This window comes from Tauraco erythrolophus, chromosome 3 (genome assembly GCF_009769465.1).
Source record: "Tauraco erythrolophus isolate bTauEry1 chromosome 3, bTauEry1.pri, whole genome shotgun sequence".
Lineage (NCBI taxonomy): Eukaryota > Metazoa > Chordata > Aves > Musophagiformes > Musophagidae > Tauraco > Tauraco erythrolophus.
The window spans coordinates 11,828,684-11,854,723 of NC_141467.1; the positions used below are offsets into that span (position 1 = coordinate 11,828,684).

General features: G+C 42.9%; 1 protein-coding gene across 1 annotated transcript in view; it reads right to left on the bottom strand.

The window, feature by feature from the left end:
• Positions 1-5,952: 5,952 nt before the first annotated feature.
• Positions 5,953-26,040, bottom strand: part of MBOAT1 (membrane bound glycerophospholipid O-acyltransferase 1) — a 58,373-nt gene continuing 38,285 nt past the window's right edge. The window contains exons 5-13 of the mRNA XM_086609007.1: positions 25,900-25,955; positions 23,544-23,598; positions 20,616-20,799; positions 19,062-19,254; positions 14,995-15,098; positions 12,149-12,213; positions 9,502-9,634; positions 8,147-8,298; positions 5,953-6,085 (exon numbers count right to left, since the gene is read on the bottom strand). Of these exons, the coding sequence (XP_086465133.1) occupies positions 5,953-6,085; positions 8,147-8,298; positions 9,502-9,634; positions 12,149-12,213; positions 14,995-15,098; positions 19,062-19,254; positions 20,616-20,799; positions 23,544-23,598; positions 25,900-25,955 (1,075 nt within the window). The remainder of the gene's footprint in view (positions 6,086-8,146; positions 8,299-9,501; positions 9,635-12,148; positions 12,214-14,994; positions 15,099-19,061; positions 19,255-20,615; positions 20,800-23,543; positions 23,599-25,899; positions 25,956-26,040) is intronic.

Here is a 26,040-nt window from a genome sequence, read left to right on the forward strand (position 1 = left end):
CAGAGAGCGGGACAGCTAATGAGGCTGCGGTCCCCTCCATCAGTGCCATGCAGTTCTCCACCTATGCAATTATCTCTGCTGCCCGCTGCCCAAAGTGACCTGTCTTTCTGCTCACGGTTTGCGTGAGGATCGTCTCTTACTCCACGTACCCAAGCGTTTGCATATTGAAGGCTGAAGTTGCAGGCAGTCTCTCTCTCTCTCTCACACATGCACACTGTAGACCACACATGTGTCCGCAGGATGGGAGGAGACACATGGCACCCCGTGCTACCCCAAAGCAGCCTGGGCAGCCCATCACCCGGCTGCCCTGGGGGAGCCATGGACCAGGCCAGCCAAGGAGGCCTGTGGGTGTCAGAAAAGGTGGTTGGTTTTTTTTTGTCTGAGCTGCTTCCCAAGACACCTCCAGGGGAAACCTGCATCACCTGCTGCACATCAGGTGTCATTTACGAATGCCCACATGAGAGTCACAGACAGGTAAAGCAAATAACAGACTTCGAATATCTGTTATCTATTCTTATACTCACATTATTCACCACATCTTTTGAGGTTGCCTTTAGCTGTGTATCTCCCTGATCAGACATAAAATAGCCACATAACACCATCTTTCTCAAACACAAAGCAGAAAAACTAATGTGCCCTAATATATAAGCCACCAAGGCAAGAATAAATAGATATCTTTATGAACAAAGAGAAATCCCGGTGTCTCAGAGCAGCAGTGACAATCTAAAGATGTTTCGGATGAAGAGGAGTACCAGTTTCCATCACTGGACAAGGCAAGGGTTGCTCAGCATGTTGGGGCCCTGGCACTGCTCCCCTTCACCCTGTCCCACAGTTACTGGTTCAGCCTGGGTACACTCCAAATGCGTTTCCCAATGCTGCTGGGCACAGTATTTTTTTTCCAATCTACCTCGGGCTTCAATTTCTCTCGCTCTCCTGCCCCAAAGCAAAGCACGTTTGTCACTGCACACATGAAAACCACCAGCTGTCTCGCACTTAGACTGGTTGTGCTGCTGCAAAAACCTCTGCCTTTGCGGTGTGTCCCCCCCTGATCAGCAGACTTGGATCTTCACCTGAGTGGCGGCCATCCGCAGAGGGCACCATGTCTAAACCTAACTGAGCAAATGCACTGCCACTTCATGTCACATCAGCGCTCGGAAGGCAGCAGTTCCCACCCAGAGCAAATCCAAACCCTTCATGCGTATTATTACTGTCATCTCTTAAGTAGGAAGGGAGCAGCAGGCTGATGCTTCACAGAAGAATAGGTTTTTAAAGGACGTACTGTGTGTTCGTGCGCACACCGAGATGTCAGGCAAGGCTTGCCACTTTGTACGGCAGTGGAACATCTCTAGCCCCTGAGAGCTGAAGTACATCACTGAAGTTCAGTGACATAAGGAAAGAGAATCGTACCTCAAAAGATAATTGACATTTTAATATGCAACTGTGCATGTCACTTTGTCTTGGGCAAGAATAAGGAGAGAGACATGCTATTCTCCTGTCCATGCACAGCATAGGCAACCCTTGTAACACACTCTTAAATGTTAAAGCCAAGTTTCCAGTTAGTCCCTTTACTACTACAGCCAGTGGAATATTTTTTTGAAGTCCCCAGGGCTGGGACAGGGAGATGAAGGTTTTGGGGTTGTTCAGCCTGGAGAAGACTCTGGGGTGATCTTCTAGCAGCCTTCCAGTACCTAAAGGGGCTACAAGAAAGCTGGAGAGGGACTTCTTGCAAGGGCATGTAGTGACAGAACAAGGGGCAATGGCTTTAAACTGAAAGAGGGGAGATTTCGATTAGATCTAAGGAAGAAATTTTTTACAGTGAGGGTGGGGAGGCACTGGAACAGGTTGCCCAGAGAAGCTGTGGATGCCCCATCCCTGGCAGTGTTCAAGGCCAGGTTGGATGAGGCTTTGAGCAACCTCATGTAGTGAAGGGTGTCCCTGCCCATGGCAGGAGGGTTGGAACTAGATGATCTTTAAGGTCCCTTCCAACCCAAACCATTCTATGAAATATCAGAGACACTGACCTCACCGACAGGAATTTTACCACTAGATTTCCTCAGGTGTTAGGATTTCAACCCATAATTTTTAAGAAAGGATCCAGATCTCATCTGCTGAGCCTGCTTTTATACGTACAGTGAGGTAAGTGCAGGTTTATGCAAACACCTACCAACAGAGTAAATATCTATGGCCTTCTTACCTGCCTACCTCATTTCAAGTGATGCAAAAATCTCAGCTATGTGCAATGTATTCATGCAGAACAGAGTAGACAAAAAGGGAGGAAAAATATCTGCCTACCTTGTATCCCACTTCTGTGCTGCCTCCACTGCTTGGCATGCTCCAAGGGGACATGCAGGAATGTACTCAAGGAGGGGGACAGCTTACAGGACAGTAAATGAAAGTACTTTGCACTTCCAGTCCACCGAGGAAATTGCTGAGCCACTTCTTCTTTACATACCAGACTCGCAGTTAAGCTGAAATGAAGTTTTACTCTTTGTTCAGTCCTCTCTCCTAAGTGCGCCTCAATGTCTAGTTTAGTTTTAATGCAGCCAAATGTGCTGAAAAATAACAGCTAGAATTTGCCTTCAATCTAAGGGGGTGATGGTGGTGGTGTCTTTTTGGCATTCCTACATTTAAAATACAACCTTTGTCAATCCAGTACAATCGACCCTTTTCTTTTCTGTCTCATAGTCCCCTATTTCTCTCTTACAAATCATCAAGACTGTTTTTGTCTTCAGAACCTCTCTAGGAGCTCCAGGTCCTCAGCTTTTTGCAGCACAAAGAAGTCAGAGAGGGATTAGAAACTAATATGTTGGTAATCGCAACCATGTATTTTAATCACTGAAGCACACCCTCAAATCAGTATTTCAAGTAAAGGCCAAGTAATGCAAGGCCAGTACTCGAGCTCCTAATGTGACACTCACAACCTGAATTTCTACTTTGGCTCTCAGAGTTATATACTCCTGTGCAAAGTAGATGCATGCTACTAGAACAAGTCTCTAAATAGTAGTGGCTGTTTGCAGTCCTTCTATAAAACCAAATTTTCTGCCCCTGAGAAGAAAAGGAGAAGGTGGCTCAGTACAATGGATTGGAAAACGTAGTACCAAAGCTACCAGCCTTTTTTTCAAAGGAATATTTTACAGCAATTTAAATCCACGCTGTTAGCTTTGCAGGACTGCCATGTTTGTCTAGGTAAGCTGCCTACTCCACAGTAACACAGCACCACAAGGATTTTAGATAATTTCATTCCTCCCCCCAAAGACTAATTCAACCAGCAAGTTTCCCTGCAAACGCAACATTTCAAAAAGACAATTTCAGTTTTCATTCATGTAACATACCATATGAAATCCACACGGCCAGTTCTCACTGAAGCCCAGGGCTCCTCTTTCCAGAGAGTCCAGGCTGAGAAGACGTGACAGGACAGTAAGTTTGCTCATTAGCCCTGACTAATTCATCACATTGCAGAAGCTGAAACCACAACAGAAATTGATGGCATTAGAGTTATGCAACTTCCACTTACATGAAACACCAGAAAAGAAACTCCACTGATAAAACCTCTCCTCCCTTTACTCAGTTCAAGAAGGGCTGCAGACCAGGGCACAGGCTGTGCAGGCAGCTCTCAGGGAACAGAGCAGCAGATACAAACTCGCAATCTCCCATCAAGGGCGTTTTATTTCCCAGAGCAGGTGCTAAAGCCAACCTGCTGGAAACCTTTGGCTTCTGCAGGCTTGCTGAAGCCCGGAGTTGATGCTCATCAGGCTGGCTCTGCCCACGTTTGTAGTGATTCATTCTGGTTTCTGGGAGGTAAACACAGGTTGGCTTCAGCCCATGGGACGCCATGGCCAGCAGCACCCAAACCATGGAATCATAGAATGGTTAGGGTTGGAAGGGACCTCAAAGATCACCTGTTCTCCCTGGGGATGCACCCCTGGTTCCTACCCATGAGTGACAGGTGGTGCTGGTGCAGCCAGAGCTCGAGGGAAGCATTAGATGCCCAAGATGCAACTGAGGCTGATGCCAACAAGGAGGAAACACACACAAGGACAAACAAGGACTGGCCCAGATAAGGACAAAGCTATCACAAAGGGGTCATCTTGCCTCCGTTTCAGCAGGAGCAGGCTGTACAGCCCAGCTAGTCTGCAAAATCCAGCAGACCTGAACATCTCCCCTCACAAGTGTGGAGGGATCTCATACCCACTCACCTGCTTTCACATTAGATGTTTGTGGTTAATAACGCCAGGCAGTGACACAAAGCAATGTGTTTATTCAGATCAACCTTTTAATCCCATCTTGTCTTCAAAATAAATTACCAAATAAACTCTTGCATGAACTATGCTGTAAATAATGAGGTGGTCACAGGACAAAAACTTCCCACCAGAGAAGAGGGAAAAGAAAAAAAAAACCAAACTGTTTTTGGAACTTGTTTTGACTGATTCGTTTCTTCCCAAAATGTTAGGATTCTGCAAAATTTTAATCTGACAGAAAAATCAGAGTGCAGTTAACAGCAGATTCTTTGCTCAATCACACAACAGTTAAATGATCATAAAGCAATACCAATACTTTGGAAGGGAATTGCTTCTACAAAATCCTGATAAAAACATTCCTGCAAACAGTCATTTTAAAAAAAAATGTTTTAGTTGGTTTTGATGTCGTACCAGTCTGTTTTATTGGGATAAGTGGATTTAAAAAAAAAAAAAAGTGAAATAAAAAAACTCAACACAGCATTTTGCAACAGGTTATCTCAATGCACAACAAGCTCTTAGAAATTAAGTCTCAAAACATTCCTGTAAGCCAAGGACTTTAAAAGCAGGGAAACTTGCATCAACAGCCTAAATCACACGTCAAGATCATACAAGGACTCTGTCTTGACTCTTGTGATGATCATATCACATCTCAATATTTTGTAGAGAATAATTTATTATGACTACGATAATTACTGTTCAGGTTTCATATTAGTGTTATCCTGCTGAAAAGTAACCCCTCCACAAGACGGGATGTTTTTGATCCAGTCTGATCCATTACAAATCTTTTTCAGATTCAACCGTAATTGCAATCTTTAAAAGACTAAACCCGCATGGCTCCTTGGTTATTTTGATACTAAAATGGAAGCGTGGCATCACTCTAAAACTGCAAAGTACCACTGACGTAGCAATGAGCACCAGCTGCATCATTAGAGACTCACAACTCTACAGATCATAGGGTCTATGTCCCTTCTTAACCCCTTCAAGGATTTTTTGTTTGTTTTGCTTTTACTTGGCTTTCGATTTTGGCCTAGCCAGTTGCCGGTGCTCCCAGACACCTATTCCCAAGGGACTTGTCTCGCCCTCATTACCAGCAGATGTCACATTGAAGGACATGAAATACCCTTATTGCCAAGCTCAGGCTGCAGTCCCTGCTCTGGGGATGGCCAGGGAAAGCCCCCACTTCCTCTTCTCCCTGCTGGGGCAGAAGTCAGTGCCAGCACCTTGAGGAACCTCATGCCCATAGTCTTCTACTTGCACCATCTCTCTCCATAGCCAAGAGATGAAAAACTTCCCCTGCCAGCTGCCCACAGCGCCAGGCTATCAGGCAGCTCATCTAACTCTTTACTAGCTGCTTCCTGTCTCTCTAGTCACAAGATCATTGATTAATAATTGTATATTTCTATGAAAGAGCAAAAATGCCTCTCTGTGTGAAAAAGTTTAAATATATAAAAACACTTCATAAAAACAGTCATTAAAAAAATCAAAATGCCCCATGAGCCTGTAAACATTGCATGTAAAATCTCTGTTAACTGGAATAATTTGAAATACAGTCATTCAGGCTCTTTTCTGCTCTGTACAGTAAGATTTCAAGATAAACAATAGAAACGCCACTTGTCCTCTACTTCGACCCTCATGCCACCCATTTTCATTATTCTTTGTTCGTTTCCAAAATGACGGCTTGATTTCCCAATGTCGGCAATCTTCTTTGGAGGCATCATTTGTCTTTGCTTTTAATGGAGTTCTGCATGACCTCATTCTGAGGATTTCTTATGGAGTAAGCTTGAGGTCTGATTGGTAACACGAGCAACACCAGGATGCTTAGAATGTGCATGTGAAAATACATAGACCTGGGAACAAAAGGAGAAAGAGAATATTATATTTTCGTTGGTAATAACATGAATTGTGCAACCTCAGTGAGTCCATGCAGAATTTAGTGCTAAGGGATGAATGCAGAAAGCATGAACTTGACCCAGAAAGCAGGAAAATACATCCTTGAATTTCACACATGTGGTATCCGCTGGCATCGATGAAAACATTGCCGCGGATATTAAGGACGCAAGGAATCAATCAGCAAACTCCAGAATCCAAAGTCTGACAGCTCAGATAAACGCATGTAATTCAACCCCAGACTTATTCAGCCCATCTCTCTCAATGTTACAGTATACAAGGCTACCATCTGAAGAAACATCCTTCATGCTTAGGGCATAAAACTTGTACAAGTTTTTTTTTTTTTAAAAAAAAAGTGACAGAAAGAAAAAAAAAAAATCATTCCAAGTGCTGAGATCTGAAATAAATCAAAACACTTAACTTTTAACTGGAGAAGGTCAGGTAATGACATTTACAGAAGGGTTATGTTTTTGAAGGCAACTACTCAGAGATATCTTAATTTGCTATCTTATTAAATATCAAATATTTTTATTTTAAATAATTTGGCATACATAAGATGGAACAGAAATAAAAAAATACTTAAAGCAATTACACAAGGCTCTGGCAGCTTGAGGAGGACCACATTTGGGAGCAGTATGGTCCAGCTCTTGACTACAGAGATGCACTTTTCTATGGTCTCATTTATGCTTCTTACCATAGTTCTGATATCCTTGTAAGGTGCTTAAGACCACTTCTAGGTGTGCAGTGCTTCAAATTTCCTTGCTTAACAGTCTCTAAATTTGTCAACTATGTTCAAAGTCACTAACAATATTAAGGTGATGACCCAACTCGGGGCAAGGGTGAAAAATAATTTTCTTTGTTCAGAACGTCGGTAAAAGTAACATTTCTGCCTTCATGGATGCTGGCACAGTGCAAGCAAGTTCTTTATATGTGTTTATTTCTGTAGTTTTGATGTTAGTGGCATAATTTCACAGAATTACATTAATATTTACTACATGGAATGGCCTTTTGTAGCACAAAGGGAATCAACTTCACTTACAGGGAAAATGTATAAATCCATTTAATATTTTAGTCTTTTCTTTTTTTTTTGTTCTGATTGCTGTTTGCTACTTTTGTCTTGAAAGATAGAAAAATTAGTTATTAACAAGGTATTTGGGAAAGCATCTTAACAAAACTAAGAAGATTTGGAGTCATTTTGATATGGTAGGTTTTCTGTGTTGAAATCAAATGTTTTAAGAAACAGGCATAGAAAATGTCAAAATCCAACCCCCTTCAAACAGACTTACTGGCAGCAGCTATCTCGACTACTCGTTTTATGCCTTTTATGTTAAAGGAATTGTCTGTCTTCTTAACCAAAACCTGTTACTCTATGTTGACAGTTCACTGTAGAATGAAAGAAAAGTAAAACAATGTCGTTCAGTCTCCCTTTCCAAATTATTTTCTCAATTTCTCTATTTCAAATTATTTTTATTAGAGTATATCCAATACACTCTGCAACAACAGTGCTTTCTTATTTTTAAGAACCTAGGGAAGTATTCACTTCCTACGGAAGTATTCAAAAAGAAAAGCATGCTCATTTCAAGAAGTAATGCTCTGCCAGGAACTCTCCTTATCTCCTGCTGACCGATCACATCTCCTGTTCTATGCATTTGGCAGCTGGAAATCTGGTCTTTTCTCACCGAGTCCTTCTAACTGTCAACTCACGTAATTCTTAACCTCTCCAGCCTTGGCCACTGTTAATGGTTGAGACTTGACTGTTTTGAAAAAGGAAACTGAATACATGAAAAGTCACACTAGGCCACAGAAAGACTGAGAAGTAGAAGCCAAGTGCTCTGCCTTGGTATTATTAGTATCTCATGAAGTTAAAGGAGTGCAAAAATCACCTCTCACACAATATTAAACATTCTGTTTGAACTCCTTGCCAATTTGATGAAATGCCAGCTGCTTTTCAGTGTAGTTTGAGTTTTCTAACAAAAGCCTGTGCTAGTCTGGAGAATAATAGTCAAGAAGAGAGAACTTACTTGTAAAACTTAATTGTGGGCTCAACGGCCAGCATAACAAATGGTGCAACAGTATAGCACACAGCCAGCTGAGTGACAACCCAGGTGACAACGTCATAGGCTATCTTGAGAGGCACTGACGAGAGGAAGTAATGTCTGCAGTTGTTCCTTATCTGTAGGTCAGCGAAAGGCAAACAGAAAATCATATAAATCTATTTCTTAGGCAAAGTCATATGGACACATTGCAGTGTATGACTCTCCACTTATCATCAGCATTAGTATCGCAGAAAAGTTTATGCACCGGTTAGAAAGCACTGCAAGTAGGAAGACAAAAGTGTAGTGACTGGCATATTCAAGATCCCACAGTCAACCAGAGGCAAACAGAGAAGTGTCCCCCAGTTTCCTCTGTCATAATCACGGAAGCAGACTCTCAGGCTAGGTATCTGGCACAGTATCTTTGTGGAGGGGAGTTGTTATGATCTGATCTTCCTCCCTCCTGGTTTTGATTTATTATCAGTCATCAATGGCAAAACAAAGTTATACTCTAAATGAACAAATATGTGTTTATATCTTCAAGCATGTGCTGCTCCCTAGAGATTTTGCTTTAGCGTCACACTTAGGAAATCCTCATAAATGAGTGGCAAAGCACATGTTAAGACTGTTTGTTCAGCGACCTGCTCTAGCCATAGCGGTCAATACTGATCACTAGTTAAATTCACCTTTCAAATTGATCTGGTCATTTATCCATAGTCAAACTGTGAAAGACAATGGTGGTGCTTCCTAGCTCTGCACAACTGGCTATTTCAGCCCGAAAGATCAGTGGTGAAAAATTTAACAACAGTGAGACATGAAACCTGTCCTGTCTGGTGATTCTGCCCAAGATGAGGCCCATAAACACAGAGACCAGTTTACTGCATCAATTGCATCCACATGAAAGAGTTCAAGTTTGGGCTAATGCTCAACCCATGACAGCTTCTTGTGAAAGACTGCAGTCAGAGCTGATTATACACCAGCTATATAGGCAACATGACTTAGCAGAAGTCTGGAATCAAGCTTAACCTTGAATCCCAAGCTAATCTGACTGCATGGACATAGCCAGTGGTGCTACCAACCGCACACTCACAAGCAATGTTTCCTCCGACAGCCAAGGACAGCATTGCGGCATGGGCAGAATTGGTGCTGGTTATAACTGCTGGGGGGACTTTGTAATTATCATCAGTACAGAACAAAGTGTCAGTGAACATCAAGCCCTCAAAGGCAGGAAAGAGGGCTCACAGCAGTGACAAGCTGCTTGACTGTGTCAGGGTGGTCCCTGCAGTTGACAGCTGGATAGTACCTAGCATCGGCCTTAGAAGAGAAGAATGAAAGGTACATACTGCTCTGGCTGCGAGTGTGATAAGGATTCCAGTGAGAAACGTAAAGTAATATCCAGGATAGATACCATGCCACAGGGCTGACAGGATAAATGTTAAAGCCGTAGGGTACCAGGGAGCTCTGTCATAGCAAACGCTGCAAAGACAAAAACAAAAACAAAACAAGAAGAGGTTGAATACAACTGAGCACTGGATGCCACTTCAAACCGTTCTCTGGTTTTGAGGTCTTACTCTTCTCTTAATGGTCTTGCCTCCATTACAGATGAGGGCATGAGGCACTCTCCCTTCAGCAGATGGAGGGTTAGATGGAAAGAGTAACCATGCTTTATGCAGAGTATCTGGAGAGTGCCTGTACAAATATTCCCCGTTGTGATAGTTTGATGTGTGGGGGGTGTTCTGGTGGCAGGGGAGGGGATTTGCTCCCTGTGCCACTAGATCTGAGTCCCATCCCCCCCCGGGGGAGGTTGAGCCAAATCGGCGCCTCTGCGAATTGCCCTATTTAAGTTGAGACAAAGGGACGGAAAAGGGGCTTTTGGCGGTCTTTTGCTCAGGAGCTAGGAGAGCAGGAGGGCCCGGCTAGGTTGAGCCGGGCCGGCGCCATGTGCTCAAGATGGCGCCGGGGGAGCCGCATGGGGAACTCGGTAAGCGCCCCGCTCCCGGGGTGCCCGCCGGGCCGAGCTCCCTCAGAAAGGATTAAGATCTAAGCGAAAACAACCACAACGACCAGGTCAGTCATGATGGAGCAGGAGGAGGGGTACTGGAGCTGAGGTTTTCCCTTGCAATCGGTGTGAGGATGGCAGGCGGCCCCCCTGCAGCCAGGGTGTACTTGGCAGAGCAGAGACCCACTCGTGGCCCGTGGAGAAACCCACATCGGGAAGGAGATGCCTGAGCCCAGGAGAGGTCGTGGAGCAGGGGATGCACGACAAGGTACTGTTAATAATGGGCATGAAAATGCACGACAAGGTCGTGGAGGCATCTGGAATCCGTGGGACGCCCCACGCTGACGCGAGTGGCAGCAGCTCCCTAAGAGGCCGAGACTGGTAAAGCCCGAACTGGTGCGATCCATGGGGAGGATTGCAATCCTGCGGGCAGGACTTACGCTGGAAAAGTTTGGGGACTTTTTCTTCGTGAGTAGGGGATCCACCGAAGCAAGGGAAAAATGGTGTAAAGACTCCTCCTCCTTTAAGAAAGGAGCGGCAGTTAACAACATGGATGAACTGACCTGCACTCCCCATTCCCTGTCCCCCTGCGCCGCCGGGGGGAGGCAGAGCCAGGAACGAAAGGAAATAGGGGGTGGGGAGGTGTTGTTTTAAGATCTAGCCTTGTTTTCTCTTTCTCCTCTCAAGTAACCGGTTTCGTTCCCTTATGTCTCCTGTTAAGTAACTGTTAACAAATTGTTTTGTTTTATGAAGAAAGCCTGAGTCATGTTTTGCCCGGGACCATGGTTGGTGAGTGCTCCCTCTTGGTTCTTGTCTCGACCCTCAGTCCAAAAACCACGACACCAGTGCTCACAGCATTTAAATAAATAACAGGGCAAACATCAGGCAAGACTTCTCTTTCACCTTTATCTCTCTGTCTGAGATCACACTTCAAAACTCTGATGGTAGATCAAGAGTGAGCTAAAGGACAAAGACCAACGACCCCACCCTGCACTGGTGAACGGAGGTATTTTTAGGCACTGCTATCTGGCAGATGCTGGGAACTGCAGGGAGTGTTGTAAGATATTGCAAAGCAGGGGATTCCTGATAACTTTAACAGCCCAAAATCTTACTCCAAAGACGCAAGTGAACGGTATCAGTTCAAGAACACGCTAACTGGTCTAGTTGACTATATGAGGTTTATCTGAAATGTGTTCAAGAGAAACGAGTCAAGGTAATCCACTTCTTACCAGGGAGATCATTTGAACCATGAAAAAAAGTAGACATTGACTTTCAAGATGTATATATTTAACAATAAAAATAGTTACGATAACTACAATAAATCTGTGCCTGCATTTCAGACACCACATAAACTGTACGCTGAGCTTTAATCATGTCGAAAAGTGTAACAAGTAACAGCAGACAGTTCCATCTACAAAATTTGGACTTACGCTAGTATTTATATGTGCCTTAACAGTCATGGGTTAAAATCAGATCCTCTCAGTGCTATAAGAGGTCTCTTCTCTTCTCCATAGGCTAAACAGGGACTCCTTGGCAAGCATCTTCTGGTAACTCCAAACTGGACTACACTGAGGCTTTGAAGATTTTGACTTCTTTCCAGTTCTAACTGAACTGGATCCCAGTGACACAGCGAGACCCACCTCTGGTACTAATACGTATGGAAAATGTAACATAGCAAAGTGAAACAATACAGCAAGAATAACGGAGGCAAACAGCAGCCTAAAAGTTGCCATCAAAACACTATTACCTTTTAACATGGAAGATCCGAACAGTTCGTTTATGGCTTTCCTGCTCTTATATAAAATGCGGGCATTTTACATTTGCAGCAATAAAACTTTACAGCACCAAATACCTTTGTCTTCCACCAACTGTTACAGATGCAGAAAATAAAGAACAAGAGGCTATACATTTATGAGATTCACCAGTCAGCGTTTTTCCAGGCTGTCTAGTGTTGGGGTCTCACAAGCACGTTACTGTTTCATTACTCTTACCGTTTTAGCCAGACAGCTGTCTGAATGTTCCAGTTTTCAATGTACATTTTAAAACTTGTTGAAGTCTAAGAAAGAAGTACACATGAAATGTTAGCACTGAAATCTGCAAAATAATACTTGCATTTTAAATTAGAGAGGACACTAATTAATAGAAGGCACTAATTCTAGTAGTGAAGTCTTCTCTTGTGAAGACTGTGCCATAGTCCATTGTTACCCTAATATGTTTTGGGAAGGACATTAACTAGGGCTGATTACTCACCGCTAACACTTGGCAGTTGCTCTAAGTAAAATCTCACTTTGTTTTGTAAAACTAAATGCAATGTTTGGTTATTTTTCAAAGTATGGGAAATCTGAAAAGCTTTCTTGTTTTAGATGCTTGGCCTTCCCTTCAGTTCATAAACAGCTTCATTTTTGAAAAAGGTTATCTTGCCACCCATTATGCAGTCTGGACTTCCCCAGAGTGCTGTTCAAGTGTTACAAAAACTAAAAGAAATGAATTATTATTTGGAAAAGGAAGGGGGAAGACTGAAAAACATGGACAAAAAACCCAATTTGGGACTAGATTTAGAAGCTCACTGCCCAGTTTGATAAACCAGAGTGGATTCCAGAGTCCTAGGAGAACCACCTGTACCTCCTCACAGCACCAGTTCCCCCAGCTTTAGGGGACTGCTGGACTCCATCTGACATCAGTTCCCCTAATCCTGGTTGGCTTCACCTCTGGTGGTTCCCTGTCCCCATTTCTCCTCATTTCTCGTCTGCTGACAGAATCTCTGAGGACCTCCTCACCAAGTGGGGACATGATTCAGTGACACCATATTATTTTCCCATATCAGCTGAAGGGAAGGACACATTGAAAAGATGCATTAAAGGCAAAGATTTCCAAGGGATCATGCAGATATTTTGACACTTCCACGCAGAATCCTGAAGGGTAGCACTTCATCCCTGTGTCTAAAGAGTTAAAATTGTTAGCAATTCACAATGCAGTACTGCCATATTTTAATTGCATTACTGCACCAAGAGAAGCCAAGAAAAATATAATTTCTCTTCCAACTAATATTGTCACTCTCTTTTGGCCTCCTTTAAGTTCCCCTGTTACATTACCAAGAGAGAAAGTAGTCATTGGCTGTCAAAATACACATGCTGCCAAGGCTTTCTTCAAGTTTCCCACGAGCATTTAGCTCCCATCAGATCTTAATGCCCTCACAACTCCTATCATGTGCTTATCTTCGCTACAGATCAGGTAATTTCTTGGCCACATTTAGCACTCACTCAAGTTCCCAGCTCTTAAGCCATTTTACATATGCAGGTGGCTATACCTGCTTAAAACGCACTGTACAGTCACACTTAAATTTCAATGCCCAGAACTGGTGCATAAAGTGACAGTTCAAGGCTCACCCAAAGTAATGGTCTCTGTAGCCTCTCTTTTTTTTTTACTGCACACATGATCAAATCGATGGAGAGCACTCTGTTTTATGCTTCTGGAAATAATTTCTCTACCCTGACCTCTACTGTGTGACCAGTAAAGGAAAAAAGCTTTGAGAGGTCATACAGTACAGTGAGCAAAGGCTCCTGTTTCTTAATTTGGCTTGACTAAAGAGCATTGGCTGCACTTCACTTTCCTCCTTCAAGCAAAAACTGCCTCAGCCCATCAAGGTAGGAATCGTCTCCTGCCCCAAAACTGAATCAGATAGTGATTCAGGATCTCAGAGTGGTATCTGGGGTGCTGTCATCATCAAAGAGTATAAAGCATTTCTAGGCTGTGTATTCTGTGCTGCTTAAGGAGAGGTGTATACTGAGGATTAATTAAGGTTTAAAAAAAAAGAGAAATTATGTTGAGAAAGAGAGAACGTAAAATGATACTTCCAGCTTTGGCATCTTTCAACATTTTTCAAGGAAGAATTACAGGGACTCTTTCATTTTTGAGAAAAGCTATTACAGCATATTTGTTTAGTCACAGATTATTCAGCAATAAAGCAGTCAACTTATTTTCATCTTCTTTTCCTTTTACAAATCTTAACTACAGAATTACAGGGAGAAGCTCCTACTTCTAAAGAAAAGAAGCCTTTAGAAAGCAGTCCTAGACACATAAATATTTTCACATCTCACTGGCATTCACGCAATAGTCTTAGGGGCAAACAAATGATATTGGCCATCTTTTGCATTAGAGAAGTAAACATAAATAGCTCACAAAAGGCTAATGGATGTTAAAAGTATACTGCAGTCACAAGAAACAAGCATGACAGATGTTTTTGAGAAACAGCCTGGTTTGCTGGTCAGCAGCCATCTAAGCTCCATGTGGCCCTGCCAGTTTCCATTCAGGTTGCTCAGTTTGTACCTGTTATCTCTCTAACCTTTGCTTTTCTCCATTTACAAGGGGCACTTCAGGCACGTGCAGGGACCCAGCCCTCGCAAGTGTCTGCGATGCCTGCTCGTGGTGGCCTCTTTCACCACCACCTCCCATCTCAACTGGGTTACAAAAGTGGGAGACTGTTAGAAGTAAATAAACAGAATACACCACAGATGGTGGAGAATCATAGCTGTGAGCAATTTATTGACCCGCTGAACTCAGCCACAATCTGCAATCTACTGCTCATTTATTAAACATCTGATTAATCATTTATTAGCCCTCTGTAAACTATTTAGAAACACAACCTGAATACAGAGTGCGACGAAGACTGCATGACAGATGCTTTTTTTTTCTGCCCAACAAATAAAATACAAAACCTCCCCACATTAAAGAGTGGTAGCCTAGTGGCATGGACTTATTTACCTTCCAGCAAAGCCTCTCCCCAGTATCATGCCCATTTCTCTATAATTATGCCAATGCAGCCACTCCTTTAACTCACCTCAATGTTCCAGATATTTAAATTGGACAACAGGTCCCAGTGGAAAGTGCCCCTCTCATCAACTCCACTGAATCCATAACCAGCTGCATTGTTGACTGCATCTGCTGCAATATCAAAGCAAAATGGGTCAAATCAGACTGCTGGAGGATCCGCGTTTTCTTGGAAGTCAGTATGACACTAAACACACATTTGAGCCAGATTTACAGCAATTAGCATCCTCTCTTTCAAAGCAAAGCTTCCTCTTGGCAAAGGGGCATTGCTATAAGGCACCACAAGAGTAATTTCCTCAAGAGGAAAGACTAGCTACTCCTTGGACAGAAGAAATAAAATAATGATGGATAGAAATAATTTTTCCTATAATTTTGCCTTCATTATCAATCTGAGATAGATACTCAAGAGTTGCCATAAAATGAATTAGCATTTTCCTCAAAGGCTACTGAGATGTCACAGCATTTCCCAGAATTCAGAAAAACTGTAGTGTCTCAAAGACACGCTTACTGTTTCTGTTGAGTTCCAACATGGTGGTTTTAATTAAGACTTTCCACAGACAAAGCCTTTTGCTAATCCTGTTGCTCAGGGCCTCCCTAAGTACCTCATCACCTCTACAAATCAAATATTGAGCCACTTCAATGACAGACTTAACTACTTTAAGCACAAATAAAAGCTTGGGTAACGGTAGGCATTTGATGTGATGCACTCTTGCTCTTTCCCAGGGCACCAGTCAACCACCTCCCCTCTCAGCCTTGCTGCGGAGCCATTGCGTTATTGGGTCTCAAGATCCTGCTTTTAATACAACCTTGCCAGAAACTCTCTCTCAGTGAACTAAGAAAACAGGAGGGACTTGTTGCCTCTGGATCACTAGGTGCAGCCAACATCAAGGATTATTGGAAGAAAAAGGAAAGCAAAAATACAGGTAAGGCTTTTCCTGCTAGATTCTTTACAAAAGAGAAGCCTTGTTAAGTTACGCTTTGGAAAGGCCAGCATTTCTTTCCCAAGAATGAAAACTGATTTTGCTTTGTAAACGCTGTGAAGACAGGCACAAGCTTACAGAGGAATCCCAAAGCCCAAAACCAGGGAGAGAACCTAATTAAGGCAAGTAACAATAAATAAATAAATAAATAAATGACCAACCTTCTCTAACCTGAAACTTTCCATTCTATGTTCCACTTTACTAAACGAGCTAGATTTTACTGACGGAAAGAAAGGCCTCTGCGTTTTAATTTTCTCCTTGTTTTAAAAAAATAACGAACAAAAACCCAACATCTCTGAAATTCAATTTACCTTATGGTAAGCGCCAGTGTCTTATTATGAGACCAGTAACAAGCTGCAAGGCCCATAGGACCTGTCCATTCTCAGAGACTGGAGCTGTGAGTAACCGTTACCCCAGAGCAGGGGGTAACCCCAGAGCAAATCCTGGATTTGCTCCTCCATGCTCCGAGGCTGCCAGGGACCGCTTAGTGGTTCTTTCCCAAAAGCAAGAAACCAGAAATCCAGGGGCACAATAACACAGCAGACCCGTCAGCATTTCGTTTCCTGAGCTGCTGCCTGCAGAGCAAGGCGTGAAGCGCAGATGAATCGTGCTTGTCCACCCTTGAATCGCTTACAAAACCCCAATCTCCGCAAAGCCCAGCAGAGGTTTCCCTGCTAACGCGAACAGCTCCAGCGTATCGCTTTCGCAGCTCCTGCAATGCAGGCGCTCAGTCCCAAATTGGTTTCACTGACAGCTCTGAATTGGGTTTGCAGCCACATTCCCATGACTGTTGCTAACGCAGCAAGAAGCCAAGCTTTCCATCTCGCTGTGGATCTGGAGGAATTTAGCAGCGCGGCTCTCACGCAACAGTGCGACTGTCCTTTTCCAAGGACAGGAAGCACTTATCGGCCGTTTCAGCAGGCACTTTTATAATGCCCTGGGCCATGCCACTGGGAGCCATGCTGCGAAAGGATAAAGTGTCCGCTGTTCTGCTGCCTGGATTTGGAATGTGAGTAACAGGGACCTCGCCCTCCAGTATGCCATGCGTGCTTTTCCCAAAACCCCTCCTTTGTTTAATACTTCTACAGCCTCTATGACTTAGTCATATCACAAATACATGTTCAGTTTATCTCTTCGATAATGAACTTTTAGTTAACTATAAAGCCAGAAAAAATGGAGGCAATGATTTGTCATTGAATGTCACAAAAATAAGTTTCTGAGCAAGCAATTCTTTATCCCAAAGCCTTTCCCATCCCACACATGCCAATCTTGGCTGTCTTCCCTCGATCTGTCAGCTTTATTCCTAGCAGTTTAATCACGGCCTTGCATTCAATTTCCTTAGCGCTTTCCATCCCAGCTCAATGACACTCTCCCCAGTTTCAGGTGTATGTGTTGCTGGCTGGGCTTTCAGGATCTTCCCTATACACAAAGTCTTTTAACACATGGGTCAGGGCAATCCCAATCACAAGGACAGGCTGGGTGGAGAACAGAGTGAGAGTAGCCCTGAGGAGAAGGACTTGGGAGTGCTGGTGGATGAGAAGCTCAACATGAGCCGGCAATGTGCGCTGGCAGCCCAGAAAGCCAACTGTATCCTGGGCTGCATCCAAAGCAGCGTGGGCAGCAGGTCGAGAGAGGGGATTCTGCCCCTCTACTCTGCTCTTGTGAAACCCCACCTGCAGTGCTGCGTTCAGCTCTGGGGTCCCCAACATCAGAAGGACATGGAGCTGTTGGAGAGGGTCCAGAAGAGGGCCATGAAGATGATCCAAGGACTGGAGCACCTCTCCTATGAAGACAGGCTGAGAGAGTTGGGGTTGTTTAGCCTGGAGAAGAGAAGGCTCCGGGGAGACCTTCTAGCAGCCTTTCAGTACCTAAAGGGGCTACAAGAAAGATGCAGAGGGACTTTTTTCAAGGGTACATAGTGACAGAACAAGGGGCAATGGCTTTAAACTGAAAGAGGGGAGATTTCGATTAGATATAAGAAAGAAATTTTTTTACAATGAGGGTGGGGAGGCACTGGAACAGATTGCCCAGAGGAGCTGTGGCTGCCTCATCCCTGGAAGTGTTCAAGGCCAGGTTGGATGAGGCTTTGAGCAACCTGCTGTAGTGGAGGGTGCCCCTGGCCATGGCAGGAGGGTTGGAACTAGATGATCGTTGAGGTCCCTTCCAAGCCAAACCATTCTATGATTCTAATACCAGCAAAAAAATTCAGTCTCTCAATTGACTGAAGGTCAAATCCTTCTAGGCCTGGCCTAGAAGTATTTGACTCCTCACATCAAGATGTGAAAGGTGACTTCTTAAAGGAAGAAGGTAAAATACAAAAAAGATTATTTTGATCACCAGACTAGCTGCCTCCCAGTAAAAGAAATTTGCTTCTCTCTATAGTGAGCCCTCTTCCTTCTCTTCTCCTTTTACTTGCAGAGATTCTTGGGTCCTTCCCATCACCTCCTTCGTTCCCCACCTTCCCCACGGTTCTCCAATCCTTTCTCTTGACCGCTCAAAGGATCAAGTGTGTACAGGATCACATAGTGCCTCAGAGGCAAAGCCTAACTTTAGCCCCCCAACATGCACTACAGCTTTTTAATACTGATGCATTTGCTAAAGATGTCCTGAGGAAGGAAGAGGTCTGTTTGCACTATAACGTACTTGTAAAGCCTGAGCCAGCATGACACATTTTAACCTCCCAGCCTCACTGATATAAGAGGCAAATCATGAAGAACACACACAAATCTAAGTTTAGAGGTGGTAAACTTTTTTTCCCTAAGAATTCCTGTAAAAAATATTTTGGTATAATTACAAATTTTTAAGTAAGAAGAAAGTGTTACATTGACTTTACTGGCAAGAAGCTGAAAAGCAGATTTGGTTCCAGAGGCAGGGGATGTCAGACAAGCGAGAAGAGATTTTACACGTTTTTCAAAACCTTTGACATCTCCCCCCTTCAACAGGGTCCACTGCCTACAGGAACACGTGTACATCTCCCATGGAAAGTAGAGGTCTAGGGTCTACTCCCCCCACCCCCCTCCCTCAATGTTTCAGACCCTCTTCTCCATTTATGAACTTATTTGTTACCCAGAAAAATAAGCGATATAGCCAGACTTACCTAACGTCCATGCAAAGTAATACTTTGGTTTTGCTGCCTGTGTTACAACATACAGGTAACCAAGTCTTGACAAGAAGGGTGTTTTATCAAGAAATTCATCATCAATAATATATGCCATAGGAAAGTTCTTGGTAAGCGTCAAGAATAAAATGAGAGATACTAGGGTGATACACAGCTTGTACATCACTGCTCCCTAAAAAGCACAAACGACAATGAAACATTAATTAGAAACATTTGCTTAAGGGGAGAAAAAAAAGGCAGTACTCATGACGTACAAAACTAATGTGCTTCAAGAACCAATAAAGTGACAAAGCTGACAATAATTGATTCAGAAGAGGTAACAAAGAAAAGGCCACCACAGTCAAAGCTTTGGTTTAATTTGTTTTACTGAACTAACTATATATAGATATAAAGAACAATTAGAAGTCAAAATTGGTGATGAACTTCACAAGACACTCCTACATCAGTTAGTGAAGGTTCTAAAACAAGAAAGCAAACAAAAAACCTAAATCCTCCAATGTAGAGGAGAAATCTTCCCAGTAGTTAGAAGCTTGATTTCAAATACACATCACGAGTAAACTCTCCTTGATACAGTCATAATTAAAAAGGTAAATCTGGCACTTGGGTATCACGTAAAAATTGACTTACGTTCTCAAAAGACTAATAAAAGTGCAATATACTATTGAAACAACAATGCGTTTTTGATTCCAAGTACTCTTTTTCTATCTTCTTTATATTCAGGAATAAATTAACGTGCAATTATCTTTAAATAATTTTAATATTCTCTGCTGACTTGTATCTAGCACAATACAGGCCTTATTCTGACATCAGTCAGATTAATGTAAGGCAGAAGTGACACCACTGAAACCAGCAGAAATACAACAGGAATTGGGTGTGTATAGGCACATACTCAATTTCAGAGGAGACATTCTGCACATGCTCACAAAGCTACACATTCAGTGTCGCCTTAAGGTAAGAGAGAGGAATCTGGTTCTCATGCTACGTTGTGCTGCCTTATAAGAAGGTCATTTTATAAAAATGTCTTAAGTAATATTAAAAAAAAGAAAATAAAATTAGTGTTAATTGTATGTGAAAAAATGACCTCCAAGTCATCTTAAAGTGTGAGATTCTCTTGCAAAGCACCAGGACAAGCTACAATTTCTGATTAGCCGTGATTTACGTACTTCTCACATCTCCTGTGCTACAGGTGAAATTTGACTTTTTCCCTGACATGTCTTCTTCTGATTGGAGCTGAACTGCAACTCATTGTTAGAACCTGCAGACTGTTCCCATCACTACACAAAGGACACCCACTAACCAGTGACCCGTTCTGCAAGCCAAACGTGTTTGGGGAATTCAAGAGGAAGACACCAGCTCCTCCCTCCCAACCCTGTGATAAAAACAGCAGCCACTTCACAGAAAAAAAACACCATAATGTTTACTGGGGAAATAATCAAAAAATGCTTTTTCTTCTTAGTTTTTGATTATAAGAATCATGTACAAAGCTGTACTCTCCTGTCCTTTGCAATAAATCATCGTCATTTTAAAACTTACAGTTGGAGAAGGATCAGGAAGTCTGTCATAACCCTTCTGTTTCCAGTTCACTTCTAAGAGTTTCATGTGCACATGCCTCCCTTCAATGAAGGCTATATAGTCCTTGTAATTGCTGCAAGGCCCAGCTATGATGCTCATGAAATTGAGGAGATAGCTTAAATACTCCAGCAAGGAAGGTATTGTCCTGTGAAAATCATCCACACACAACAAAACAACAACAACAACAACAAAAAACAAACCCACAAGGTAAAACACAGTAAGGGCATTCATGAATGTTTTTTGTTGTACTGTCAGCCTCAGTCCCCAACTCCATCCTACCACTCTCCCCCCAGCTGAAAGCTCATTGTATCTGTTCTGGAGAAGACAAAGCACAGGTTCTCTTACATCCCAGTGACGTATGGCAGATGGCAGTCAGAGCAAGGGTAGCGTGGAAGTGCTCAGGCACAGATGAATGGATGCTGCTACTGATTCGAAAGGCTGTAATCTTATTACTAGAAACATTTCAGTAAAAACAGTCATAAATTTAAATACCCACCCTCAAACAAATTGACTTCTGCATTTTGAACAGGCCAGCACTACCAGGAGCAAGCAGCTGGTAATTGGTTTTGGACATCTGTCCGGTATGTGAGGGACCAGTAAGGGCTGGCAGACCACAAGCTGAGCAACGCTGGTTTCACCACGCTGTGCAGTGCAGTACCTTGCCTTGTTCTGCAAACCACAGCGCAGGGAGCGTTTTAAGACCAGGACTCTCAGGCCCGAGAGGAGCTGTCACTCACCCTTCAGTTCAGCCTTTTGAAAAACGAGAAGTGTGATGTGAGACACAGAGGAAGGGAACAAAGAGGCGCTCTGCCCTACCGTGCAAATAAAGGAAGCAATTGCCTTTACTGCATCATGAACAGGAAAAGGAACTAAGGGGAAAAAAACACAAATCAGAAGACAGTTGGAGATGAAATTCAGAAAGTCCATTGTGTTCATTATTTCCATTTTGCAAGTGCATATCCCACAAGTTCCTTGTGGGATATGTAAATGTAAAATGAAGATCCACAGCCCTTGCTACAGATCAGTAGGACGGAAAAGAAAGATGCACAGGTATCTCACCGCTAGCATCATTTGTCAATGGTTGGGCTTGCTTTATGGATGTGGCAGAAAGCGCCAGCATCCAAATTCTGCACTGAGATACACAGTGGTCTCCACAAATGTGCTAACGGTCACCGTCCAAGTAAAGGAGGAGTCCCCAGATGAGAACAGAAACTGAGGCACAGTGCTTCAGGACCCTCCTGGCCAAGACGCAGATGGACACACATAAACCAAAATCCACTTTAAATTCTTTCAGACCAAAATATAAATTTCTAGCAGAAAAACTAAGCAACAGTTAAACATTTGCTGTTGCCTACTTTTGTTCTGAAGCAGAATTAGTTTGAATAAACAGTTAGCTTAGCCAGGATTTTCTGTGTCCACCCTGCTGGTTATTGTAGATGTTAGTGCCCGAATGATATGTTCTCTGGTGAAAGCATTTCACAGAAAGATGCAGCAAACAATTTGGGGTAAGGCTCATCTTTCTGTTCTACAAAATCAGGTCCATGATTTGGGCTTCTGAGCTCTACAGTAAGATTAAAAATAAAGTCATTAGTTTCAACTTAGATTCTGCATGTGGGTGGGTGGGGAGACATGAGCAATGCACAAAGGAATGTACAGAGGATGAGAGAGAAACAAAAACAGACCAAGAACAGGAAGGAAGACAAAAGGCTGTATCACCAAAGGGGATTTATAACTCTTCAGTTATGACTTGTCTGCCATTGGCACTTGAGCTATTGTCATGTACTTTTCTACCATGAGCTCATGTACTGTACAAGGTGGGGGGGAAAGCCTGTTTGGTGAGAATTTCACTAGAATGAATCATATGGTTACCAGGGCCCAGTGCACTTAAATGCACCCTTGTGCTGTGAGCTTTAAAAATAGACACAAAGCTACGGGTCACGGCAAAAGTTATATGAGTCTCCCTATATTTTTGCTTTTCAAGGAATTACTCCCTTCTCACTTTAAAAAGGTCACAGGCAAATTTTCTGATGGCTGAATCTTCTTCCTTGGAAATGAAGGAAATAATTTCCTTGTTCTTAAACAAACACTTCACAGTGGAAAAGTAGTTATGGCTCTAAGGCTAATTCTGTAACGCTAATTCTTCTAAAAGAAAAAAAAAAAGAATTTATCCGCATCCTGCACTTGTACTGAGAGACAAAATAGAAAAAAAAAGGTGCTCAACCATATGATCAACACACTGTCTCCCTCTGAAAAATGAGAAGACTATTCACATAACACGAAGGATTAGAAGGGAGGGAGACAGGAAAAATAAAATTTCAGTGTCCAAAACTATGTCAAAGAAAAGCAGTACTTGAAGTGTCGGCGTGAAACCAAAATGGATTTTCGCTATGCAGTGGGTTTGCTGACAGAGGAGGAGTGTTCTACTTGGAAAAATAACATATCACAGATAGGATGAAGACAGCAGCCAAAGAATCAGTCTCAGCCTGAATACAGAAGAGTTGATCCAGTGAAGACTAGTTTTGTTTGCATGTGGAGCACATATTCAAGTCAATGAGATGTTGCCAAGTACTTCACTGCTTTACTGACCAGTGATAAAAGCCAAAGTTCTGGATTGAAGAAATAAGAAATATAGCTGAGAAGCTATGTTTGTGTAAGGAGGGCACTGACAGCAGCATTACAAAACCAAAACTCCTCAAACAAATGAAAAAAAAGTAGGTAGGACTTTTGGCTGATCACGGACTGGGAAGAAGCAGGAAACGTTTTCATGGCTGGGCCGTTAAGTTGGTCCTGACATTGCAAAGGCAAAAAAAACCCAACACAACCAAACCCAAACCCTAAACTTCTTTAGATGAAATTAAACAGAACACACTAGGGGAATTAAATTCTTACTTTACAGCAAGCCGATTTTGCTCAGCAGTGAGTTCCTCAGCTTGTCGACCTATTCCTAGAGAGAAAGAAAAGTCACATCAGATCCTTCTGAAAGCTAAACAGTGAAAGCCACCCCCAAAGCCTTATGTTTGCATCCCACAGATAACTTCCTAAAGCCATAAGCTTCAAGATTTCTTTGTCATAGACTGTTGTAATAAGTTCAATTCCTAACTTTTAGGTCAAGCATGTTCATCTTCTACCCTACCCTCTTTACCCAGTTCCTTACCTCATTCTCCCTTTCTCAGCAAGGGCAGCCATGGTATTCCCACACAGACAACGCAACTTGCAATGTCACCAAATGGCTGTGACCCCCAGCGAACAGTCCTGGGCTTCTGTTCCCAGAAGTCGATGGCTCATTGAAGCACAAGTCTCCCGCTGGCTCCTTGGTGAGAAATGGAGCATTCCACAGCAGGAGGAGCGGGCAGTGGAAGAGAAATGGGCGCTCGGGAAACAGAAGCTTCACTGGTGTGAAGGAGCAGCCTGGCTGCCTGCTGCTGGAGCAAGCCTAAACACACGTCGGTGATGATCTGGAATCATGCACAGTCCAGACTGGAATGGCCATCTCCTATTGAGAGCATGAGACCTTTGGGGCCAGAGGTAGAGCACAGACTTGCTGTCCCAGGAACACTATGGAAAAACCTTGTATGATGGCCAGTGCATAAACAGATGTTGCTCATTGCAAATATCTCAAAACCTTCACTCTGAAGCTTTAGCTGCGCCTACTGCGAGGAATCCCACTGGCTTCCACAGAAAACTCGCCACGGGATGAGTCACAGCACTCGATGCTGAGCATGCAAATATACATCTTCGCAAGATCAGGGGCTTGGCATCAATTAACACTGCTGTTCTAAAACTACTGGCCATAATTACCGATACACACACACACACAACCCACTTCCAAAAAAGACTGCTCATTTCCATTCTCTCTCCACTACTTCGCTTTGTAAATACTGGAAGGGTGTGAGTTCCAGGGAGACAATTAAGCACTTAATTACTTAACAGGCTAGGTGTTTTGTTTGTCTGTTTCCATTTATGGGCAGCTGCACTAAATTTTTACAAACGAGATTTGTCACTAATGCTTGAACTGCAAGCTGCCTCCATTTGATCAACTGCTCCATATACGGATGTTCACAATGTAATGAGCCTTTTCCACCATCATTAAGCCGCAGGATTTCTGGTTTGCTTAAAACAGCCCTGCCTCTGCTGTTATCTTTTCCTTTGTGTCTGTTCATTTATCTTCAATATTCTAGGTGTGCATCTAGGCTGCATGAAACGACATCTGAGCTGGCCAGCTTAAATAACAGAAGCAGAGAAGCCCCAGCAACGTGAATGTCAATGACAAGGTCAATCAGCCAAGCTTCAAGCTGCACCTGTTACAGCCAGCTAAAAGCATTAGACCCACTTGTGAAAACTGGGCTTACGAACAATGCCAGACCCTGCAGCGTGGCCATCACCTGAATCCTGGGTCATAACAACTCTATAGCAGGCTACTTCTTCAAGTCATCCACAGCTTATAATGCAATGGGCCTCAAACCATCAGAAATTCACATTGCAACGTCAGGAGGCACAAGCAATAATGTGACTGATGAGAACTGACATTTCCAGCCTTTGCACTGTACTAGACACAGGCATTTTGCTGGGAAATAATAGTGCTCTTTGTCACAGCACAGCACCAGACTGAAGACAATGTTATTTTGCTTGCGACGGCCCTTCTGCCTGCACTGGGAAAGAGCTATTGAATTCTATCTCTCACAACTCATGGAGTATCACTGAGTAATTTGTCATATGATAATATGACAAATATTGTCATATGATAATATGACAAATAATTTGTCATATGATAATATGACAAATTTGTCATATGATAATATGACAAATAATTTGTCATATGATAATATGACAAATATGCACTGAATATATCAGCGATAGCGTATTTTTGCTACACTAACATTAATGACTGAACCTATGTATCAAATATAACTTTTGATTTTTGAGAATCAAGAGCAGCTTCAGAGAGCTTAATGGAGATGCACTGTAGCATCTAACAGCAGATACTGGTGCAAGCTAAAATCCAAATTGGGCCCCAAGGAAGGAGAGCATCCAAAGGAAAAAACAGTTGTCTTTGTTACTGCAAAGACAGTTTAATCCCAGAGAACCAATCAAAACTTGAAGTTTCTCATTTTCCTCCACAAAGCATTTCTCTTCTTCAATTAGAGCAACTCGCTGAACTACATTCACCCACTCCATAATTCAACCACAGAATGCGCCGGAATAAAAAGGCTGTCATCAGGACATGGGAAGAGATTCCTTTCCTTACCGTCATGTAACTGACATGCAAGCGTTGTGATCTTCTGTGTAATTATCATCAGCGGACTATAACAAAGACAGAAACAAGTCAGACATCTTGCAACGCAAATTACTTCCAACTTTCTTACTGAATGTCTTTACCTCTTTAAAA